The 24,437-nt window shown below is 34.8% G+C and overlaps 1 protein-coding gene across 1 annotated transcript; it reads left to right on the top strand.

Annotated features, from left to right (window-relative positions):
- The first annotated feature begins 18,251 nt into the window (after positions 1–18,251).
- On the top strand, positions 18,252–22,566 carry LOC115887620. The gene is made up of 3 exons (XM_030907086.1): positions 18,252–18,342; positions 20,942–21,130; positions 21,587–22,566. Exons 1-3 carry the CDS (start codon positions 18,252–18,254, stop codon positions 22,564–22,566), a joined length of 1,260 nt encoding a protein of 419 aa, XP_030762946.1.
- Positions 22,567–24,437: the final 1,871 nt, after the last annotated feature.

Here is a 24,437-nt window from a genome sequence, read left to right as displayed (position 1 = left end):
GAAGCATTTATACGAGAACACATTGTAACGTTTTTAGTTCGTTACATGTCTTTTTTATATATAATATATGATGTCTGGCCTATCATCACCGGATTCCCTCTCGTTGAGGCCGGATAGATTATTTGACGCGTAATTTTTACGTTCCCTGGTCGCCAACCCTGTGATCGTTCGACACAACCCTGTTACTATTCTGTGGAGGCGCGCGCTGTCAACATCGCTTCTGTCAACTCTCTCCGTGCTTAACCTCACTTTGTTTTGACGCTCTGTTTTATCCCAGCTTTTAGAAATGGTGATTATTTAAATATTGCGGTATAATCTGAATCAGCTGCTATTTCAAAGCAACAGGGTAGAGTTACGGATGTCCCAACTTGTATTTGTATTTGGCTGGCACGTTGGCGTCCCTTTGCTTTTGTCCTCCAGAATGTCATTTGGAAGAAAGGACAGATTGTTTATTATTTATTGAGCCCTCGGATGTATTTCGAGGGTCTTACGGACGGACATTGTCTTACGGACAAGTGTTCAAGGTATGGACTATTTTTCAAGGTCCTAGTAGTGTTCTCCTGTGCCACTATCTTATGGACGGATGTCCCATGGACAAGTGTCCCCAGGAGGATTGATTTGTCTTACACATAGAGTGCCCCAGCGTGGATGTGGCTTGAGCCCCGTGCTGCTTCGCCCCCATTTCTAAGCCTGGATCGCCGACAGACAGTACAGAGATGCTAGACCTCCTCGCGCTGCTACTGTTTGAAGCAGGGTTACATAAAAGAACAGCTAAGTGTATATTTAAGTTCTAGTTTTGCATTTAACATCTAAAATGTTTTCAGTCTTAAACAGTAACGTACATTTTAAACAATAGCGTACAGACTATATTTAGTGGTTAGATTATTAAGGATATTTATGTCGATGCAGTAGTAAAGTGTGATTTAGATTTTAGATTTCATAATATCACGCATTGTAATAGTATTACTTTCAATAGACATTATTATTACGCTATACTAACAGATGAATAACGAGATAGATTCTAGAATCTACAGGTTGCAACACATCTCTGATTTAACACCGTATAAATTTAACAATTTAAATAAAGTAATGCTACTTTTCCTATATTTTCTATAACGTTACACGCATTGTATTTTCTTTATATAGTCTTTTCATAGAACGTATTTAATATTATTTACATATATAGTTTTACTCAACAAGTAACCACTATAATAATTATATTAATTGTACAATGCTATTTACCATCAGAATTCATCACGTATAAATATAGTCATTAGTTTTAAGTATTATACAACTGTGTTTTCTTTCTCTGTACATGCCTGGCGCCCAATATCTATATATCTTTTGTTTATTACTATTGATTAATTTTCTCTCTAGTGAAATACCTTATCCACGACTGCTCTCCGATGAAAAGCTGCCGTTCGCAGTGGTAGTTGTTTAAAAAACGCTACACTTAATTTGGCACCCATAAGCGTGGGGCCTCGAGAAAAAACAACCTTTAATTTGACACTTTATTGTTTTTAGTTTGACAGTCAGTCTGTTTTATTTTTTACTCGTAATGTATTTCACTGGAGTCTGATAATTTTCATGATTAATTTTCTTAAATTAATTTTTGTAGTTTAATTTTTTTTGGCATGATACAGAGGAGGAAACAGTTGTTGTTTTCTTGGTACGATTTAAGACTGAAGTTTTTATTCTCTTTCTTATTTTTGATATTTCTATTTATTATTATTTGGGTCTATGGAATTGGGACAATTTCATATAACGGAGATGTGTCAGCTGTGTGTTTTGATGTATTTTTGAACCTGGTATACAGGGCGGTCAAGATTTAATGCTTGGACCTGAATTTTCTTTGGGGTTAAAATTTTTTTTAATAGTTTAAAATTTTTTCTTGGTAGATACACTTGAAAGTTTATCTATTGTTGGGACTTCCTTATACAGGGTGGTCAATACTTTTTTGTGACTTTGAAGTTTTTAAAATTTCAAGGTGTTTGACATTTGATAAAATTTGAAACTTTATATATACAGACATTTTGGTTTGTATTTTCCCTATACAGGGTGGACAAGCATTAAATTTCGACTTTGATTTTTTATATCTCTAGGTGTTTGAAATTTGATATAAATTTTGAACGTTATACTTAGTTGAGATTATCTTGATAATTTTACTATACTGGGTGGTCACAATTTGACCATTTTGATTTTGTTTTTGTTGATTAATTGATTGCAATTAATTTTACAAGTTTTTGTGATTATCGATAACTGTTAGGGGGAGCTGCTAAACTTACATTTAGGGTTATTTTTTGCGTATAGAAGTACGTTAGGGTTAATCTCATCTCGTCTATTGTTTAGTTTACCTTCAGGTTTCTATGCCAATGTTTTTTATGCCAATATTTTTATTTAGTATCGCATTCACTATGTTTCATCATCTGAACCTCCAGTGTTGTCAGTTACTATCGACAGTTGCTAGACTGTCCTGTTTGGTACTTTAGGTACATTTTGAGTTTTTTTGTTATGACAGTTATACTAGGACTGTTATGTTGATACAGGAAGTGTACCCTTTGAGTTTTTTTGAGTGTATGACGAGGGTGACTTGTCATATTTGATACGTGAGGTATCGTTTTGTTTTCTTTTGGCAGCTGTCTATGTACGTGTCAAAGGAATGTTTGGTACTTGTTCTGTTATGATAGTTGCCGAATAACTTTTCATACAGACATTTACCGTTTATTGATTTAATGTCAGGAGGACATTAAATTTTTTGCAGTGTTGCAGACGACACATGCCGGAGCATTTGTCGTATTTATGGTTTACAGTTAGCAGGAGGCTACTGTGAACATTTTGGTTGTTAATGATTTTTTTTGGAGACGTCCAAGATCATTAACGTGTTGTCATCATTTGACATGATGAGTTTTTGAGTTATTTGAGCGATTTAGCGCTTGTGACTCAAGTTTAGGGAGGATTGACGTTTGACATTTCTGTTTTCGGATTCTGTTGCCTGGTTTTAATAGATTTACTAGATCTGATAGCCAATGCAATGTTTCCGAAGAACTATATCTGTGTTGTAGCGTTTTTTAAAACAACTACCACTGCGAACGGCAGCTTTTCATCGGAGAGCAGTCGTGGATAAGGTATTTCACTAGAGAGAAAATTAATCAATAATAATAAACAAAAGATATCTAGATATTGGGCGCCAGGCATGTACAGAGAAAGAAAACACAATTGTATAATACTTAAAACTAATGACTATATTTATTCGTGACGAATTCTGATGGTGAATAGCATTGTACAATTTTAATAATTATTATAGTGGTTACCTGTTGAATAAAACTATATATGTAAATAATATTAAATACGTTCTATGTAAAGACTATAAGGAAAAAATACAATGCGTGTAACATTAGAGAAAAATATAAGAAAAGTAGCATTACTTTATTTAAATTGTTAAATTTATACGGTGTTCAATCAGATGTGTTGCTACCTGTAGATTCTAGAATCTATCTCGTCATTCATCTATGAGTATAGCGTAATAATGATGTCTATAGAAAGTAATACCATTACAATGCGTGATATTATGAAATCTAAAATCTAAATCACACTTTTTACTACTGCATTGACATAAATATTCTTAATAATCTAACCACTAAATATAGTCTGTACGCTATAGTTTAAATGTACGTTACTGTTTAAGACTGAAAACATTTTGTGTGTTAAATGCAATACTAGAACTTAAAATTACACTTAGCTGTTCTTTAATATAACCCTGCTTCAACCAGTAGCAGCGCGAGGAGGTCTTGCATCTCTGCACTGTCTGTCGGCGATCCAGGCTTAGAAATGGGGGTGAAGCGGCACGGGGCTCAAGCCACACCCACGCTGGGGCACTCTATGTGAAGACAAATCAATCCTACAGGGGACACTTGTCCATGGGACATCCGTCCATAAGACAGTGGCACAAGGGAATACTAGGACCTTGGATAGTGCCCGTACCTTGTAAATAGTCCGTTCGTAAGACCCTAAGAACATGAAACCATGTTTAAAATCAAACACCGTCTAATAAACAAAATGAACCTACCTCGAAGTACTTCCGAGGGCTCAATAAATAATAAATAATCTGTCCTTTCTTCCAAATGACATTCTGGAGGACAAAAGCAAAGGGACGCCAACGTGCCAGCCAATTACAAATACAAGTTGGGACATCCGTAACTCTACCCTAAAAATATTCACTAATAATATCGAATCTAAAAGGAAAATAACTCAGCTTTTCCTGTAGCTTCGAAATGGCAGCTGATTCAGATTACACAGCAAGATTTAAATAATCACCATTTCTCAAAAACTGGGACTAATGGCGTCTGACAGGTCAAACAGTCTAACCAAAAGTGAAGTTAGATCACAGAGAATTGACAGAAGCGATGTTGACAGCGCGCGCTCCCACAGAGCAATAACAGGGTTGTGCCAAACCATAACAGGGTTGTCGACCAGGGAACGTAAAAATTACGCGTCAAATAATCTATCCAGCCTGAACGAGAGGGAATCTGGTGATGATAGGCCAGACATCATATATTATATATAAAAAAGACATGTAACGAACTAAAAACGTTACACTGCCCTCCTCCGAAAAGAAAAGAAATGGACCTGTAAGGTACACTTTCTTTTTCACAAATCTGGAGATGGTAAAAAAAAATCAAAAGAAAACTACATCGTAAATTTCAGAATAGATGAAACCCATTTGAAAATTGATCAGGTTCTCAAAAAGGAAACGGCAAACCAAAAAAAAACGACAAGTACCGGTAAGGAATATATGACGCAGGAGATAAAAAAACTAAAGGTTTAAAATTCCTAAAGTCAGTGGTCACTGGATACGCCGTAAAGTACAGAGATACTCGAGCCATTGTTCTGCTAAAATAAAATAATAAAAAATACGGAGGTACATCTGCTAGTATGGTACGCAAGATTAATAAATACTGCTATAGTTAGGTGTTTTATAACGATATAGGTGTAAATTATCGATAACTCAGGCTAGACAAGTGTAGACTCCAAAATACGCTATGTTCTAAAACAACGCGACTCAACAATAATTAAAGAGAACATCGATCCATTCATGGTATCGATACGTCTCGGTTTATAACCTTGGTGATAGTTTCTGGAACCAACATTCTAGTTCATGTCAGATCAACTACGCCAGAGAAGGAACACTACAATACTAGAGTAGAGAGAGGTATATAACGGCCGGTAACCTAAAACCAAAACAACCAAACAAATTTACTGTGCAAGTACAAACCTTCTCTCAAACGGAATGTATCATACTAACAACGCCAGACAAGGAATTACAGACTAGAGCAACAGAGGCTGAAGAAGGCTAACCGAGCCTAAACACCTCAACAAAATTTGCACTAGCTCAACCCTTCTCTCCAACGCAGTGACTGGAACCAACAACAACAAAAACCAGAGATAATCACCAAGAGACAGAACTGCAAAGAAAGATCAAAATGAAATGAATATGGAAATATAATACCCTACATCTGTCAGCATGAGGGGATGCACTGTAGTGTACATCAACTAAAATGGGATAAATAGAGCATATCTATAACGATACCCCAAAATGACTCTACATAAAAAAAAACAACTAAAAACCTTCTGAGCCTTAGTTCAGAAAGAAAGAAAAAACAAAATACGCATCGCCTAGGGTAGTCGACGGAAGGTCAACGCCCTGTCGAGCAAATGGCGACGGAACCCTAACAGGTATCTCGAATCAAAATCAAAATAATAATCAAATCAATTTAATAAAATGAATAAATATAAGTTTTACTTACCAAAGTAAAAGCTATTAAATAGGTATTACGATAAAGTAATACTATACAGGTAATACCACATACGTAATACTATTACCCATACAACACCACACACGCAATACCATATACGTAGTATGTGGATAAGGTGTACGGAAAGAATTTCCGACACTCTCGATGTTTTGAGACTTACCACATACTACGGTGGCATTTGACGGACTCTTACCGTCACGAGGAACCCGTACATGGCTATTCTTTACTGTTGAGTATGCAACTAACCAGTAGCACACTCAACTCGCCCACCATGTAGAGCGGATACAGGCCACACGGCCCAAACCACGACCATAGGCTAGATAATAGCCATAGATCAAAACAAAATAAAAAAACGAATGACAATATGACAATCAAACAAACTCAAAGACTTACAGAAAACTGTAAAATCAAAAATCACAAAAATGTCAAACACGACACTGCTCAAAGCCAGACTCAAAAAAATCACAATTGCCAAACGCAAGTAAACTGTAGGGCTAAATAAAACTAACGAGCTAAACTAAACTATACATAAGGGACTAAAATGATGAAATTGTCTCTACGACAACTCATCAGGCAAAAACAAACTAACAGCTATCTCACTGACAGTTATTCTAAACCAAAAAAGTGGTGTAATTGCTCGCGAAACAATACACCTGGATCAATCAAACCAGAAAAACTAATAAAACAGAGCAATCATCATCTCGCTATGCACGCCACTAAGAAACGCAATGCATCTGCACCTTCCATACAGACACTGCCAAAATTCACAAAAAAACTAAACTTGATATAGATGTCCCAAGACAAAAATATCTCACAATACAAAAAGATCTAAACCTGACACAAGTGTCATCAAAAAAATATCTCTTCAAGTAAACAGAGAAAACTAGAACTCCAACTAAACTCAAACTATTGACGCATTTTGACACAGATATAGTTCGGAAACATTGCATTGGCTATCAGATCTAGTAAAAACTATTAAAACCAGGCAACAGAATCCGAAAACAGAGATGTCAAACGTCAATCCTCCATAAACTTGAGTCACGAGCGCTAAATCGCTCAAATAACTCAAAAACAATCATCATGTTAAATGATGACAACACGTTAATGACCTTGGACGTCTCCAAAAAAAATCATTAACAACCAAAATGTTCACAGTAGCCTCCTGCTAACTGTAAACCATAAATACGACAAATGCTCCCGCATGTGTCGTCTGCAACACTGCAAAAAATTTAATGTCCTCCTGACATTAAATCACTAAACGGTAAATGTCTGTATGAAATGTTATTCGGCAACTATCATAACAGAACAAGCACCAAACATTCCTTTGACACAGCTGTCAAAAGAAAACAAAACGATACCTCACGTATCAAAAATGACAAGTCCCCCTCGTCATACACTCAAAAAAACTCAAAGGATACACTTCCTGTATCAACATAACAGTCCTAGTATAACTGTCATAACAACCAAAAACTTAAAATGTACCTAAAGTACCAAACAGGACAGTCTAACAACTGTCGATAGTAACTGACAACATTGAAGGTTCAGATGGTGAAACATAGTGAATGCGATACTAAATAAAAATATTGGCATAAAAAAACATTGGCATAGAAACCTGAAGATAAACTAAACAATAAACGAGATGAGATTTACCCTAACGTACTTCTATACAAAAAAATAACCCTAAATGTAAGTTTAGCAGCTCGCCCTAACAGTTATCGATAAACACAAAAACTTGTAAAATTAATTGCAATCGATTAATCAACAAAAACAAAATCAGAATGGTCAAATTGTGACCACACAGTATAGTAAAATTATCAAATAGTAATCTCAGCTAAGAATAACGTTTAAAATTTATATCAAATTTCAAACACCTAGAGATATAAAAAAATCAAAGTCGAAAATTTAATGCTTGTCCACCCTGTATAGGGAAAATACAAACCAAAATGTCTGTAAATATAAAGTTTCAAACTTTATCAAATGTCAAACACTTTGAAATTAAAAAAATTTCAAAGTCACAAAAAAGTATTGACCACCCTGTATAAGGAAGTCCCAACAATAGATAAACTTTCAAGTTTGTCTACCAAGAAAAAATTTTAAACAACTATTAAAAAAATTTTAACCCCAAAGAAAATTCAGGTTCAAGCATTAAACCTTGACCGCCCTGTATACCAGGTTCAAAAATACATAATATATCAAAATATCAAAAATATCAAAACACACAGCTGACACGTCTCCGTTATATGAAATTGTCCAAATTCCATAGACCCAAATTATAATAAATAGAAATATCAAAAATAAGAAAGAGAATAAAAATTTCAGTCTTATATCGTACTAAGAAAACAACAACTGTTTCCTCCTCTGTATCATGCCAAAAAAGATTAAACTACAAAAATTAATGTAAGAAAATTAATAAGAAAAATTGTCAGACTCCAGTGAAATGTTACGAGTAAAAATTTCTCAAAGCCCCACGTTGGGCGCCAAATTAAGTGTAGCGTTTTTTAAAACAACTACCACTGCGAACGGCAGCTTTTCATCGGAGAGCAGTCGTGGATAAGGTATTTCACTAGAGAGAAAATTAATCAATAATAATAAACAAAAGATATCTAGATATTGGGCGCCAGGCATGTACAGAGAAAGAAAACACAATTGTATAATACTTAAAACTAATGACTATATTTATTCGTTACGAATTCTGATGGTGAATATCATTGTACAATTTTAATAATTATTATAGTGGTTACCTGTTGAATAAAACTATATATGTAAATAATATTAAATACGTTCTATGTAAAGACTATAAGGAAAATACAATGCGTGTAATATTAGAGAAAATATAAGAAAAGTAGCATTACTTTATTTAAATTGTTAAATTTATACGGTGTTCAATCAGATGTGTTGCAACCTGTAGATTCTAGAATCTATCTCGTCATTCATCTATTAGTATAGCGTAATAATGATGTCTATAGAAAGTAATACCATTACAATGCGTGATACTATGAAATCTAAAATCTAAATCACACTTTTACTACTGCATTGACATAAATATTCTTAATAATCTAACCACTAAATATAGTCTGTACGCTATAGTTTAAATGTACGTTACTGTTTAAGACTGAAAACATTTTAGGTGTTAAATGCAATACTAGAACTTAAAATTACACTTAGCTGTTCTTTAATGTAACCCTGCTTCAACCAGTAGCAGCGCGAGGAGGTCTTGCATCTCTGCACTGTCTGTCGGCGATCCAGGCTTAGAAATGGGGGTGAAGCAGCACGGGGCTCAAGCCACACCCACGCTGGGGCACTCTATGTGAAGACAAATCAATCCTACAGGGGACACTTGTCCATGGGACATCCGTCCATAAGACAGTGGCACAAGGGAATACTAGGACCTTGGATAGTGCCCGTACCTTGTAAATAGTCCGTTCGTAAGACCCTAAGAACATGAAACCATGTTTAAAATCAAACACCGTCTAATAAACAAAATGAACCTACCTCGAAGTACTTCCGAGGGCTCAATAAATAATAAATAATCTGTCCTTTCTTCCAAATGACATTCTGCAGGACAAAAGCAAAGGGACGCCAACGTGCCAGCCAATTACAAATACAAGTTGGGACATCCGTAACTCTACCCTAAAAATATTCACTAATAATATCGAATCTAAAAGGAAAATAACTCAGCTTTACCTGTAGCTTCGAAATGGCAGCTGATTCAGATTACACAGCAAGATTTAAATAATCACCATTTCTCAAAAACTGGGACTAATGGCGTCTGACAGGTCAAACAGTCTAACCAAAAGTGAAGTTAGATCACAGAGAATTGACAGAAGCGATGTTGACAGCGCGCGCTCCCAAGAGCAATAACAGGGTTGTGCCAAACCATAACAGGGTTGTCGACCAGGGAACGTAAAAATTACGCGTCAAATAATCTATCCAGCCTGAACGAGAGGGAATCTGGTGATGATAGGCCAGACATCATATATTATATATAAAAAAGACATGTAACGAACTAAAAACGTTACAGTGTTAAAATGCGTCAATAGTTTGAGTTCAGTTGGAGTTCTAGTTTTCTCTGTTTATTTGAAGAGATATTTTTTTGATGACACTTGTGTCAGGTTTAGATCTTTTTGTATTGTGAGATATTTTTGTCTTGGTGACATCTATATCATTTTTAGTTTTTTTTTAGTGAATTTTGGCAGTGTCTGTATGGAATGTGCAGATGCATTGAGTTTTTTTAGCGGCGTGCATAGCGAGATGATGATTGCTCTGTTTTATTAGTTTTTCTGGTTTTTTTAGTCCAGGTGTATTGTTTCGCGAGCAATTACACCACTTTTTTGGTTTAGAATAACTGTCAGTGAGATAGTTGTTAGTTTGTTTTTGCCTGATGAGTTGTCATAGAGACAATTTCATCATTTTAGTCCCTTATGTATAGTTTAGTTTAGCTCGTTAGTTTTATTTGGCCCTACAGTTTACTCGTGTTTGACATTTTTGTGATTTTTGACTTTACAGTTTTCTGTAAGTCTTTGAGTTTGTTTGATTGTCATTTTTAGATGTATTTTTTTTTTTTAGTTTCGATCTATGGCTATGACCTAGCCTATGGTCGTGGTTTGTGGCCTTGGGGCACGTGTATCCGCTCTACATGGTGGGCGAGTTGAGTGTGCTACTGGTTAGTTGCATACTCAACAGTAAAGAATAGCCATGTACGGGTTCCTCGTGACGGTAAGAGTCCGTCAAATGCCACCGTAGTATGTGATAAGTCTCAAAACATCGAGAGTGTCGGAAATTTTTTCCGTACACCTTATCCACATACTACGTATATGGTATTGCGTGTGTGGTGTTGTATGGGTGATGTTACGTATGTGGTACTACGTAAATAGTGTTACATATGTGGTATTACCTGTACACCATTACTTCATCGTAATACCTATTTAATAGGTTTTACTTTAGTAAGTAAAACCTATATTTATTCATTTTCTAAATTGATTCGATTGACATACCTGGTTAGGGTTCCGTCGCCATTTGCTTGACAGGGCGTTGACCTTCCGTCAACTACCCTAGGCGATGCGTATTTTGTTTTTCCTTTCTTTCTGAGCTAAAGCTCAGAAGGTTTTTAGTTGTATTTTTTTATGTAGAGTCATTTTGGGGTATCGTTATAGATATGCTCTATTTATCCCATTTTAGTTGATGTACACTACAGTGCATCCCCTCGTGCTGACAGATGTAGGGTATTATTTTTCCACATTCATTTCATTTTAACTTTTCTTTACAGTTCTGTCTCTTGGTGATTATCTCTGCTTTTTGTTGTTGTTGGTTCCAGTCACTGCGTTGGAGAGAAGGGTTGAGCTAGTGCAAGTTTTGTTGAGGTGTTGAGGTTCGGGTAACCTTCTTCAGCCTCTGTTGCTCTAGTCTGTAATTCCTTGTCTGACGTTGTTAGTATGATACATTCCGTTGAGAGAAGGTTTGAGCTGGAACAGTATATTTGTCTGGTTGTCTTGGTCTTGTAGTACCGACCGTCAACCTTTAACTGCTCTAGTTCCATATAATTCCTTGTCTGGCGTTGTTAGTATTGTTCATTCCGTCCGAGAGAAGGTTTGTACTTGCACAGTAAATTTGTTTGGTTGTTTTGGTTTTAGGTTACCGGCCGTCGTCTTTTATAGCTGCTCTAGTAGTGTAGTGTTCCTTCTCTGGCGTAGTTGATCTGATATGAACTAGAATTTTGGTTTCAGAAACTATCACCAAGATTATAAACCGAGACGTATCGATACCATGAATCGATCGACGTTCTCTTTAATTATTTTTTTGAGTCGCGTTGTTTTAGAACATAGCGTTATTAATTTTGAGTCTGCACTTGTCTAGCCTGAGTTATCGATAATTTACACCTATATCGTTATAAAACACCTAACTATAGCAGTATTTATTAATCTTGCGTACCATACTAGCAGATGTACCTCCGTATTTTTTATTTTTTTTATTTTAGCGAACAGTGGCTCGAGTATCTCTGTACTTTACGGCGTATCCAGTGACCACTATAGTAATTTTAAACCTTTAGTTTTTTTTATCTCCTGCGTCATATATTCCTTAACGGTACTTGTCGTTTTTTTTTGGTTTGCCGTTTCCTTTTTGAGAACCTGATCAATTTTCAAATGGGTTTCGTCTATTCTGAAATTTACGATGTAGTTTTCTTTTGATTTTTTTTACCATCTCCAGATTTGTGAAAAAGAAAGTGTACCTTACAGGTCCATTTCTTTTCTTTTCGGAGGAGGGCAGTGTAACGTTTTTAGTTCGTTACATGTCTTTTTTATATATAATATATGATGTCTGGCCTATCATCACCGGATTCCCTATCGTTCAGGCCGGATAGTTTATTTGACGCGTAATTTTTACGTTCCCTAGTCGCCAACCCTGTTATCGTCCGACACAACCCTGTTATTGCTCTGAGGAGGCGCTGTCAACATCGCTTCTGTCAACTGTCTCCGTGCTTAACCTCACTTTGTTTTGACGCTCTGCTTTTAGAAATGGTGATTATTTAAATCTTGCTGTATAATCTGAATCAGCTGCTATTTCAAAGCAACAGGGTAGAGTTACGGATGTCCCAACTTGTATTTGTATTTGGCTGGCACGTTGGCGTCCCTTTGCTTTTGTCCTCCAGAATGTCATTTGGAAGAAAGGACAGATTGTTTATTATTTATTGAGCCCTCGGAAGTATTTCGAGGGTCTTACGGACGGACATTGTCTTACGGTCAAGTGTCCAAGGTATGGACTATTTTTCAAGGTCCTAGTAGTGTTCTCCTGTGCCACTATCTTATGGACGGATGTCCCATGGACAAGTGTCCCCAGTAGGATTGATTTGTCTTACACATAGAGTGCCCCAGCGTGGATGTGGCTTGAGCCCCGTGCTGCTTCACCCCCATTTCTAAGCCTGGATCGCCGACAGACAGTACAGAGATGCTAGACCTCCTCGCGCTGCTACTGTTTGAAGCAGGGTTACATAAAAGAACAGCTAAGTGTATATTTAAGTTCTAGTTTTGCATTTAACATCTAAAATGTTTTCAGTCTTAAACAGTAACGTACATTTTAAACAATAGCGTACAGACTATATTTAGTGGTTAGATTATTAAGGATATTTATGTCGATGCAGTAGTAAAAGTGTGATTTAGATTTTAGATTTCATAATATCACGCATTGTAATAGTATTACTTTCTATAGACATTATTATTACGCTATACTAACAGATGAATAACGAGATAGATTCTAGAATCTACAGGTTGCAACACATCTGATTTAACACCGTATATATTTAACAATTTAAATAAAGTAATGCTAGATATTTTCTATAACGTTACACGCATTGTATTTTCTTTATAGTCTTTTCATAGAACGTATTTAATATTATTTACATATATAGTTTTACTCAACAAGTAACCACTATAATAATTATATTAATTGTACAATGCTATTTACCATCAGAATTCATCACCTATAAATATAGTCATTAGTTTTAAGTATTATACAACTGTGTTTTCTTTCTCTGTACATGCCTGGCGCCCAATATCTATATATCTTTTGTTTATTACTATTGATTAATTTTCTCTCTAGTGAAATACCTTATCCACGACTGCTCTCCGATGAAAAGCTGCCGTTCGCAGTGGTAGTTGTTTAAAAAACGCTACAACATCTATTCATTCACATCGGTAGAATCGCATTATTGTCGCGCTTCTAGTACCAAGAAGTACCTGGATCCATCTCTCAATCTATCAATAATTCATGGAATGTATAAAGAGATCTGCATCACAAACAAAAGCCGGTGACTTTTGAAAAATACCGACAAGTATTTCAGGGATACAATTTCGGTTTTTTAAAAAGAACCAATGCAGGAGGTACTTGGTGCGAAACTCCTTAACTGAAGAAAAAAAAATCTAAAAGAAGATAACTACAAAGGACATCTAGAAAGAAAAGTCGCCGCACGAGAAGCTCGTGACGAAGATTACCCTCGCAAAAGGAAATCCTCAAATTCTAACTTTCAATTTTGATCTGCAAGCTGTCCTCTATAATTCGCAAAGATCCGCAGGCCAAATTTTCTATTTGCGAAAATTGGCAGTCTACAATCTGACAATGTACAATTTGGGTAACCAAAAGGTTTAGGATCTATGGGATGAAACTCAAGATAAACGTGGAGCAAATGAGAAATGAGCCTCTTGTGTGTATGATTTTATCATGTCCCACATTGAAATCACCGAGGTCCGTATGATGTCAAATGGATGTGGTGGACAACAGAAGAATTCTGTGTTTGCTTCTATGTGTATGCATCTACTGAAGAACCATCAGTCCTTGTGGATTATTGACCACCGTTTTTTTAAACTGATCGTAGTGAAATGGAGTGTGTCTCCATCCACTCCAAAATTGAGAGGAAGGCAAAGTATGTACCAGTGTATACTCCTGATGGTTGGGCGCAATTGATTCGAAGTGCTCGTGTATCTCCAGAGCCGTTCGAAGTAAAAAACATTTTGTATGATGAATTTTATGATTTCAAGGACTTTTCAAGCAGTTCAAATTTCAAAATTCCATGGAGGAGTGTTTGCTGGCTCCGCTACTTGAAAGACGAGCCTTCAAAACTGTATTACAAGACTAGCTTTCCTGAAGATTTTTCGGAGCTAGACTGCCGCAAAATAAGGAACAGAGGTCGTCCTTCAGCATCGATGATAAAAAAAGCCTTCAATTATGAACTTCATATAAGTGAAGCAGGGCTTGACTTACGAGGCAGATGACTTACTGACGGCTTGTCCTACGAGGCAGATGAGGCAGTGCCTCACCAATAAATTTGAAAAATTACATGTATTAATCGATACATCTTTAATCACAATTTTATATTTTTTCCCTATTTGCATCAATAGAGTAAATTCGGGGATTACGGAATATATCCGGTAATATGGAATACAGCATTTTTTGCTAAACTATTAGCGCCATCTATTAGAGATGAGCAAAACTGCGATTTTGATTGTGATTTATAAATCGCTGCGACTGTAACTTGCGATTGCGATTTCTAGATTTTTAAATTGGTACGCTGTAAACTGGGAAGCTTAATCCTAAAATTTTCAATAAAAAAACAGAAGAAATAGCGAAATCATATTTTTTATAAAAACTTACAAAGAAACTGTTGGGTGTTTCGATGCCATGTGCCTTTTAAAATTTGTAGTACTTGTGGTTTATGATATTTTTGCTGCAAACATATTGCACTTTTTTCATCAATCAAAATTTTCATCAATTACCAAAAAAAATCCACAAATAACTTAGTTTCCTTTTTTTAAACATTTTTGATTAGAACAGACCGAATAAATTTAAAAGGGAAATTAAAAATAGGGTAAACCAACCAGTGAATGAATGTGACCCAGTTAATGAACAAAATAACTTTATCTTGCTCTATTAAAATATACGGCCATTAAACTCTATTTGTTGTCCTTTTTTAATCTAACTTACACTGCGTAGTTTACGACTAACTTGCTAAAATACAACCAGTTAATAAACGACACGTGCAAATCGCTGTTCAAAGTTGTGGTCTGACGTTGTTAGTCTTTTAAGCGCCATTTTCTTTAGGGTAAGTAGATACATATCCTATTATTAATGATGGTATTTAATTGTTCATAAAATATAAAAGCTTGGCAGTGTGTGAGAATATATATTTCAACAATTCATCGTTATTAATCCAAAAGTAAAACATCTATTGTCTTTTAGGTTATATTTTCATTTAATGTGTTTAATAACTGGCGGGAAAAAAGTTCAAATTCCAGTGAACGAACGGCTGTTCATTTACTGGTATTTTATTCGATTATCTGAAATTGCTTTAAAATGACCCTTAAGCTTTGTTTACATATGTAAATCCATTAAAATACCTTAAATGTAATAAAAATAAATGCCAGCCAGTAAATGAACAGGATTTTGAATCGTTTACTTACTGGATATTGTTCCTGTTCATTTACTAGATTAGGCATAAGACCTTTTTGCAAATGATGTCTGTCTATTATTATTAGGATAAGTGGGCACTAGTTTTTATTTTGGAGGTTTAATTTTTAGTATTATAGTTTTATTAAAAGTATTACTAAAACGGCGGTTACTAAAAATAAATATTTTTTGTTGGTACAGATGGAGCGGAAATACACTAGATTCAAATATTCCAAAGAGCAGTTGTCACTGGGTATCAGAGCAGTAGAATCAGGCAGCATGAACTTAAGTGATGCCGCTAGGCGATAACTTCAACAAAATGGGTAGAATTTCATCAAAAACAAGATAAAATAAAGCGTCAAAAAGAGGAAGACATTAAAAAAAGAAAACTCGATAGAGAAAGAAAGCGAATGGAACAACAAGAACGAAAAAATATGATCAGGCGACAGTATGAAATAAAGAGACCTAACAGAGACTTGAGTGAAAACCTGTCACTTTTTGAATTGAAGCTAAAACAAGGACAAGAAAGAAAAACATGCAAAAAACAAGAGAAAAAGTCAGAAAAGCGGAAGCGTGATAAAGATCAGAAAATCGAGCAACAGTATACAAAACGGTTTAACAGAGATGATTCCTCAAGTACGGATGAAAATCTGTCACTATTTGAATTGAAACTACAAGGACAAAAAAAGAAAACATACGAAAAACAAGAAAAATGGCCAGAATCGGACGAAGAAGGAACTAGGAATAAAATTTCCCCTAAATTGTCATCAATAAGTTTAGAAAAATCAACATCAAATTTTGACTTAAGTGTTCCTTTTGTTAAAGGTGATTATGTTCTGGTAAACTATGAGGATTCACATTATCCTGGCCTAATAAAGGCTGTTAAAAATAATGAATATAAAGTAAGTGCTCTCAATAGTACATTTATTTATTTATCGTATGGCAAACACATGGTACAATAAAAGTAATATGTATACAAATATACACAAAAGAATATAGAAAAACATGTACAACACTCAAAATTATAAACAAAATATATACACTGACAGAGGTAAAGATAAAAAACATCCATAGTACAAAAAAGAACACTTGGAAGTGGCCGTCACCACCTGATCAAATATGGTATTATTCGGATAAAATTGTGAAAAAAATTGCTGTTCTTATACCTCATAGCGCTGAAGGGACTTATGTTATTAATATGTAAATGCAGCATAATGTTTTTTATATTATACTCTTACCTGATTATGTTTATTAAAAGCTTATGTTTATTTAAACTTGAATTTTTGTAAAGCTTAATTTAATAAATACAACGTTCATTAACTGGTCTTTATGTGTTTATTCACTGACTTCTATCGTTCATTTACTAGATATTTCGCTTATTCGCCGAAAATTAAAATTTGTGAAACCGTATTATTTTATTTTTGTGTCTAGGTAATATTTTCTTAATTTTTCAATTATAGATAGTTGCCTTTGTACCAGTTTTACCACATATTATATAAAATAAAAAATCGTGATTTATTTAAAGTTAATACTTCGGTTAACTGGTCATTCACTGGTCGATTGACCCTACATAAAATGTTCAAAATATATGAATGTGCTTTTAGACTGTCTATAGGTATACTAACGAAAAATTTATTATAAAAAAGGTTGCCGCCAACCTTAATTCAGATAACTAGAAAAAAAACTGTTTATTTTATCTTTTTTTCTTTTAAAAGCATTTCCTTTATATGTAACTGAAAAGAAGCCGACGCCGACGGCTTTGATACGGACAGTCCAGTGCAAGTGCAAACTTTCGAACTTTTAGAAAAATAAAAGAACAATATCACATTTTATTATATTTGAAATTTCTCTAAAATGAAAAAACTGATTGTAAAGGATGTATTTAAATTAACATAGCAGCCGATCCTGAATATTAACTAACAACTGTAGAATGCAGCTGACAATTTTGATTGACAAATCGGTAATGGGAGCGTTGAAAGCCTATTACAATGAAGAAATTCGACAATTTTTGAGGCAAAATAACCGTCCAATACCTCAATATGACATCAGTGACGTGCTTGGTAAAGCTTATTTGAAGATACAGGGCAGTCAATGGATTTCGGCAAACTGGTATTTTTCCAGTAAACAGAAATATATTTACAGAAGAGGATTTTCTAGAAGAAGCACAAAGAAAAGATGAAGCGCCTATTGAATTGATCACTTAAACCCATCGCGTGACCAGGAAGATGTCGGCGATAGGACAAATGGTTTTACCACAACATATAGTTCCAGTTCCTGTTCTCAAAAAGCGACAAGGCGTAAGAAGTCGAAAATCTGGAACAGCTAAAATTTTAACTACGACTCCAAACAAAAATGAACTGGAAGAGGCAATCTCATCGAAAAATGAAAATAATAAATTTAAAAGAAAAGTTGAGTTCGACGGAAAGGAAACACCAACCGGTGACGGACGGTGCAAAACCTGGTAGTAGCAAAAATTAGTTGTGATAGAAAAAAGCAAGAAAGGAAATGGTGGAAGATACATCCTCTGATGATTTAAATGAAAGTATTCCATCCTTGAATGACTCCACTGATGAGGAAGAATTGCCGAATATGAACGGTAGGCCGAAAGTTGAAGCAGAATGTATTTTCTGTACAGGACGATTCACGGCAGACGTAAAAGGAGAAATATGGATACAGTGCCTATGATGCGACCTCTGGGCAAAGACTACAAAGACGGGACAGCCGGCAAAAGATGAAACGTTTTTGACTTCGGCTTTCAGTGACCTCGTCCCTTTAAAGTGCGACTTCTAGGAGACTTCCATTATTGCCATACTGATTTTAAGTCCACAAAATTTCATCATAAATTATGCATGATATATGATAATGAACATATTTTTTGTATATATTTTTGATGTAATACCTGTATTTTAAGTTATTATGTAAAGTATGGCAACATTGAAAAAAATTGACAAGGTTGGACTAGGTCAGAAATTTTCTAACCTTATATTTTTTACGCTTTTACAAGTTTGTAAATTTTAATATTTAGTTGAAATATTTAATATTGTAATTGTTACTTAAATAAGAAAAAAAAAATATTGTATAGTGTCATCACGAACGTTTTAATAGTTAAATAGATACTTTCATAAAATATGAAAATGAAAACATCAGAAAATGTTACAGACATTGGCGAAGAGATATGAAGAGTATTATTTATAATGACTTTTCAGTAATATTGATTTCTATGAAAGGAAAAATTGGTTAAAAGGTAACTGATAACTGAGATAAGCATACAATCTAGAATATTTAAGAATAAATTTTACAGATATTAGGAAACTCTTATTGTGGTGAAATGGCAAGATAGTATTTTCCCAAGAATTATTGAAAAGTAAGATTATTTATTGAAAAAGATTACATTTCAAAGTGACTGAATATTAAGCTAAGGAGATATATATTTAGGAATACTTACTAACAACTGTGTTTCTATTCTACTTAAATCGATAATTTTTACTTGTCTGTTGTCGCCTACTACGGTATTTTCTTAAAATAGTATTTTTGCATTCTTTGGGGGTAGATCGCAACGACTCGAAGGTATTCTTTCTATCCAAACACCAACTAGGTATTCAACATCATCAACAAATCATACGGAAAAGAATTTTTAACGAAGCAATTTTAAAGAAATAATTCGTAATCTAACTTTTCAAAACATTAGCATTAGGCGAAAATAAACTTGTTAGATGGAAATACAATGTTGCCACGTATAAAAAATGTTACCTGAATTTTGGGAAACTTTATAATTTACTACAGTAAAATTTTTAGTAACACACAACAAATATTACATTTATAATAGTATCTAAATGAATATAACTCAGATGTAATTATTTTATTGCATTGGCATTTATATATTTAGTATTATAATTCGTTTTATAATAAGATATATTTTATTGAATTCAGTTAACTGTTTTATACTTGGCGAGAACGCAATTGCTTTGAAATTGTCCCTTTAAAATGCGGCCCCGTCTGTCTTTTTTTTAAATCGTTTCTCTGTCCCACTGTTTCGTCTTGTGTAGTCTTTGCTCTGGGCACACGAGTTATGCGCAGATACTGAACGCGGTGACTATTATATTTGCGATTTTTGTCGCGAGAATTTTTTTATGTGAAATATGATACTATTCCATATTACCGTATACACGTATTTCATATTACCCGACCATTTTTTCGGCAAGCCAAAAATGTACTTTTTTTGTTAACGCGAAATAATTTTCTATGTTTGCGTTTTTTAAATTTTTTACCAAAGTTCGATATAATAAAACCTTTGAAAAATCCATTGTTATTTTTTAATTTTTTTTAAAATACACTCAGATGCAAAAAAAACGCAACGGAGAAAATTTTGGTTAAATTTAAACTGTTATATTTTTGTTATTTTTAGGCCTTCATGAATTTTTTAGCGAGCTGTGCATAATTATATCAACTTTAATTTCTAAACTCAGTTTTTTATAAACTTTAGTATTTGGTACAGGGTAAAGACGGGTAAGATCGCGCGTCTGACAAGAGTACGCAGAGACAATATCTACGCGTTAGAGTGAGATAGAAATATACTATTCAAACGTGTGGTTGTGTTCGACGTAATCGTTTGTTTACTGTGTTTATTGCTGTTTCGGTGGAAAACCAAAAAAAAAATACAGGTAAGAATTTATTTTTAACTGTTTTCTTATAATTATTTTTGCAAATTTCTCAACAAAAATATCTGATATCAGTCGTTTGAATTCTGTTTTCATTCCGGCATTTCAATACCCATTTATAGGTTAGGAGTTCATAGGGGTTCGGTAAACGTTTGTGATTTACAACATGTTAAACAGCGTTGCCAACTTTTTGCCACGTCATCTGCTAAGAGTGCGCATGAAGGGATCGGCCAAGAGTGCGCGCGTACTCTTGGACGATATGTGCACGCACTCTTAGACGACCGTTTGACCTTAATATTTAAATATTTTTTAGGCGTTTTATAATGGGAAATTACAAGCGAAAAACACAGCGTAGGTTAATTTTTACTGAGGAAAATCTCAGAGAAGCAAGAAGAAGGATTGAAAATGGAGAAAGCCAACGACAGGTTGCTGTGTCAATGGGTACAAAGGAATCCACTCTTAGAAAAAGACTAAAAACTGTAAGAATAAAAAAATGAAATTCAAAAATACAATATTATCCTTTTGTATTTTTTTAAGGAACTGTACCTAGCAGTCTTGGCCGATTTAAGCCAATTTTTACAGAAGAAATGGAAAAAGAATTGGCAGATCATTGTCGAGACTTGGATGGCAGATTTTATGGAATAGGAACCAAGAATCTTCGAACGATTGCTTATCAATTTGCCGAGCTAAACGGACTTGGTCATTGTTTTAACAAAGAGATGGCAGGTAAAGATTGGGTGTATGCATTTTGTAAAAGAAATCACCTCTCTTTGCGCTCTCCCGAAAAGTGCAGCGTAGGAAGAGCCATGGGATTTAATAGGGAACAAGTGGGCTTATTTTTTAAAAATTTAAAGTGTTTCTTGAAAAAAAAATACCTCCGCACCGCATCTTTAACATGGATGAATCTGGAGTATCCACTGTGCCCAATAAGCTTCCCAAAGTGTTCGCAAAAAAAGGGAAAAGACTAGTTGGCAAAATCGTTTCTGCGGACAGAGGCCAAACAGTGACCGTTGTTTGCTGCATGTCGCCAACTGGGATTTTTGTTCCACCATCCATTATATTCCCACGAAAACGATGCAAGCCGGAGCTTTATTATGGAGCACCAACTGGAACGCTTCCAATGATTTCCGACTCAGGCTACATGAAGTCAGATATTTTTATAGACTTGTTGACATTTTCAAGGTTTCGTCAAATCTTCCGAGGAGGATCCGGTTTTATTGATCCTTGACAATCACGTGTCGCATCGATCTTTGGAAGCAGTACTGTACTGTCGAGAACACCACATTATCTTACTTTCCTTGCCCCCACATGCAAGCCATCGCCTTCAACCGCTCGATCGGAGCTTCTTTGCTCCGCTAAAAACCGCATACTCTACTGAAGCTGACAAGTGGATAATCAGCAACCCTGGTAAAGTTATAAGCCTTAGACATGTATCCGAGCTTTTTGGGGCAGCTTATTCAAGAGTAGCGACAATTTCTATAGCTGCAAACGGATTTAAAAGCACAGGAATTTTTCCATTTGCAGATGATATTTTTACTGATGACGATTTTAGGCCTTCAGAAGTTACAGACAGGGTTTTGATAACATCACAGGAAGAGAGGTCTAGTTCATCAGACGATAGTGATAGGCCTCTACAGTTAGTTCGAGAAAAGTTATCCAAAAACAAAAATCCTGACAAGCAAATAAAAGTGCCGCAAACTCCAAACAGAGATAACAAATTGAATAGTTGGGAATCGTGCGAAAGGCACATCAGTGAAAGTGAAAAAGAACCAGTAGCTTCAACAAGCACTTGTGTCAATGTGTCAACAACTCCTACTGTAAGATTTTTCAAAGACAAACCAAGCCTAACAAGTAGTTCAACTATTGTTTCCCCATCGCAAATTTACCCGTTACCTAAAGCCCCTCCTGAAACTCAGCAACGAAGAAAGCGCTCTCAGAAATCTGAACTTATGACGGAATCTCCATTTAAAAATGAATTATTGTCGAAGGATCAAAGTTCAAAAGTGACACATAGCGTAAAAAGAAGAGTCATAGAAGATGAATCAACCAAAAATGTAAAAGAAAAAATTATAAACAAAAAGAAAAAGAAAAACAGCAATGAAATTGGAGTATTTAATTGGAGCAAGAAAGTACAAAACATACCAGTAGGAAGTCAAAAATAGAAACTACTCAAAACGGAATTTCAAAAAATCAAAAAAAGCAGCAAAGAGTGAAAGGAAAGGAGAAAGAAGTCCGTTCAGTTGAAATACTCTGCCCTAGCTGCCACGTGGGTGAAAATGGAGATGACTGGGTGTTATGTTCGTAATGCAATTATTGGTGGCACATACATTGTTCCAGTTATGAGGAGATCGGACCCTTTTTGTGCGATTTATGTGCCTATTAAATAGTGCGTACTCTTAGCCGGATCATAAATGCACTCTTGAACGACGGGTTGCCTAAGAGTGCGCATTTACATTTTTTTGTTAATTTGTTTTTTAAAGAAAAATGACTTTTTGTTCTTATTTTTTTACTGTGTCATTGTATATCGAAATAATGTATCTTTTCTCATGTAACAGGGTTTTGAGCTTAGTTTTGTATTTGTGCTTAAAATAAAGGATTATTTCTTAAGTGCGTACTCTTACCCGAAATACCCCTATTATACAGGGTTAATCGAGGGGTTGTTTTTTACACTAACTTTGACACACCCTGTGCTATAATTTCTTGTATAAATTTTCCTGAAATATAATTTTAGGGTCAGAACCGTGTCTCCTGAGCATTTTGTTTTTTGTATCATGTCAATACATGCCTTGGTTAATTTTTAAGAGCGAAATGAACTTGCTATCAACAATTTGCAATTTTTTCAATTATAATTTATTTTTGAAATTTTTTTTTCAATATGACAAGGCAACTTTGGTGATTATTGTGAACTATAACTACTATGAACTGCCCATTATGTTCGACGTTTGGGAAATGCTTAGCAGGAGGGTTAGAGGTCGCGAAGCGTTACCAGTTTCATTAAGGCTGCCCTTCCCTAGACAAACTATAACACCTGCGGGGAATCCGAAGAGACGAGGTAGCTTTTAAAGTAACAGAAGGCGGTGCATCGACTACTCGCACTTACGAATCTCTCGAAAAATCCAGGGTCAACGGCGCCCAAAATCCCATCGGTGGACCATATTTTATGGAAAAATTATTTTGCTCGTAGATATTATTCAATATGTGTTAAAATTACAAAGTCAATATAACAAACAGCAAACTTAAAAAAGTTTTTTTTTTATTCTAGAAGCTACAGATGCCTGACGCACTCTTGCCGGACTGTGCATCCAACAAAACAATATGCTCTACCACACAGGGTGGCAGTTTGGGGCAGATTTATTTTGCTCGGCATAAAAGAATAAGGACTACCTAAGCGAATGACATGTACAAAAAATACGATATTTCTACATTTTTTTTAAATCGTTCATAAATTTTAAAGGTTTTTTTTTGAAAAATATATTTTAACAAAAATGACCCTAATACAAATATGGGAAAATATTATTAAAATGTGAAAAAGCAGAAAAACAGTAAAAACTTTCCCCTATCATCTACATTCATCATAAAAAAATATTTGTAAAATATACGTTTTAAAAAAATTACAAAATTGACACACTTCTGCTGCGATATAATAGCATTGTATTAGTTACCACAATTCCATTATTCATTTGCTTTTGTTTTGTGATGCTCCAAATCCTACTTGTTGTAAATTGATAACAAGATTTATGAAATATTAATATATTTTTTTGGAGATAATCAATGTTTTTAGTAACACTGGCTCTCTGTTGGTTCCTGTGTGGACATCCTTGGGGATTAAACACGAAATTATTTTCAAAGATGAAGTTTTTTGAAAAAAAAAATAAAAAACAGCTTACGGAATTCTACATAAAATGTCTTTTGACCGAATTGGTGGATCCTAGAAAATCTAGAAATATGCCTATTAGAAATATCTCTGTTAAAAGTTAAATAGTCCACCGTAATCGTCCATTTTTTAAACAATATTATTATCTAATATAATAAA

The sequence above is a fragment of the Sitophilus oryzae genome, unplaced genomic scaffold (assembly GCF_002938485.1).
Source record: "Sitophilus oryzae breed Bouriz unplaced genomic scaffold, Soryzae_2.0 scaffold_578_pilon_pilon, whole genome shotgun sequence".
NCBI lineage: Eukaryota > Metazoa > Arthropoda > Insecta > Coleoptera > Curculionidae > Sitophilus > Sitophilus oryzae.
Note: the sequence above shows the minus strand (reverse complement) of the source record. Positions and strands in the feature narration are given on the sequence as shown.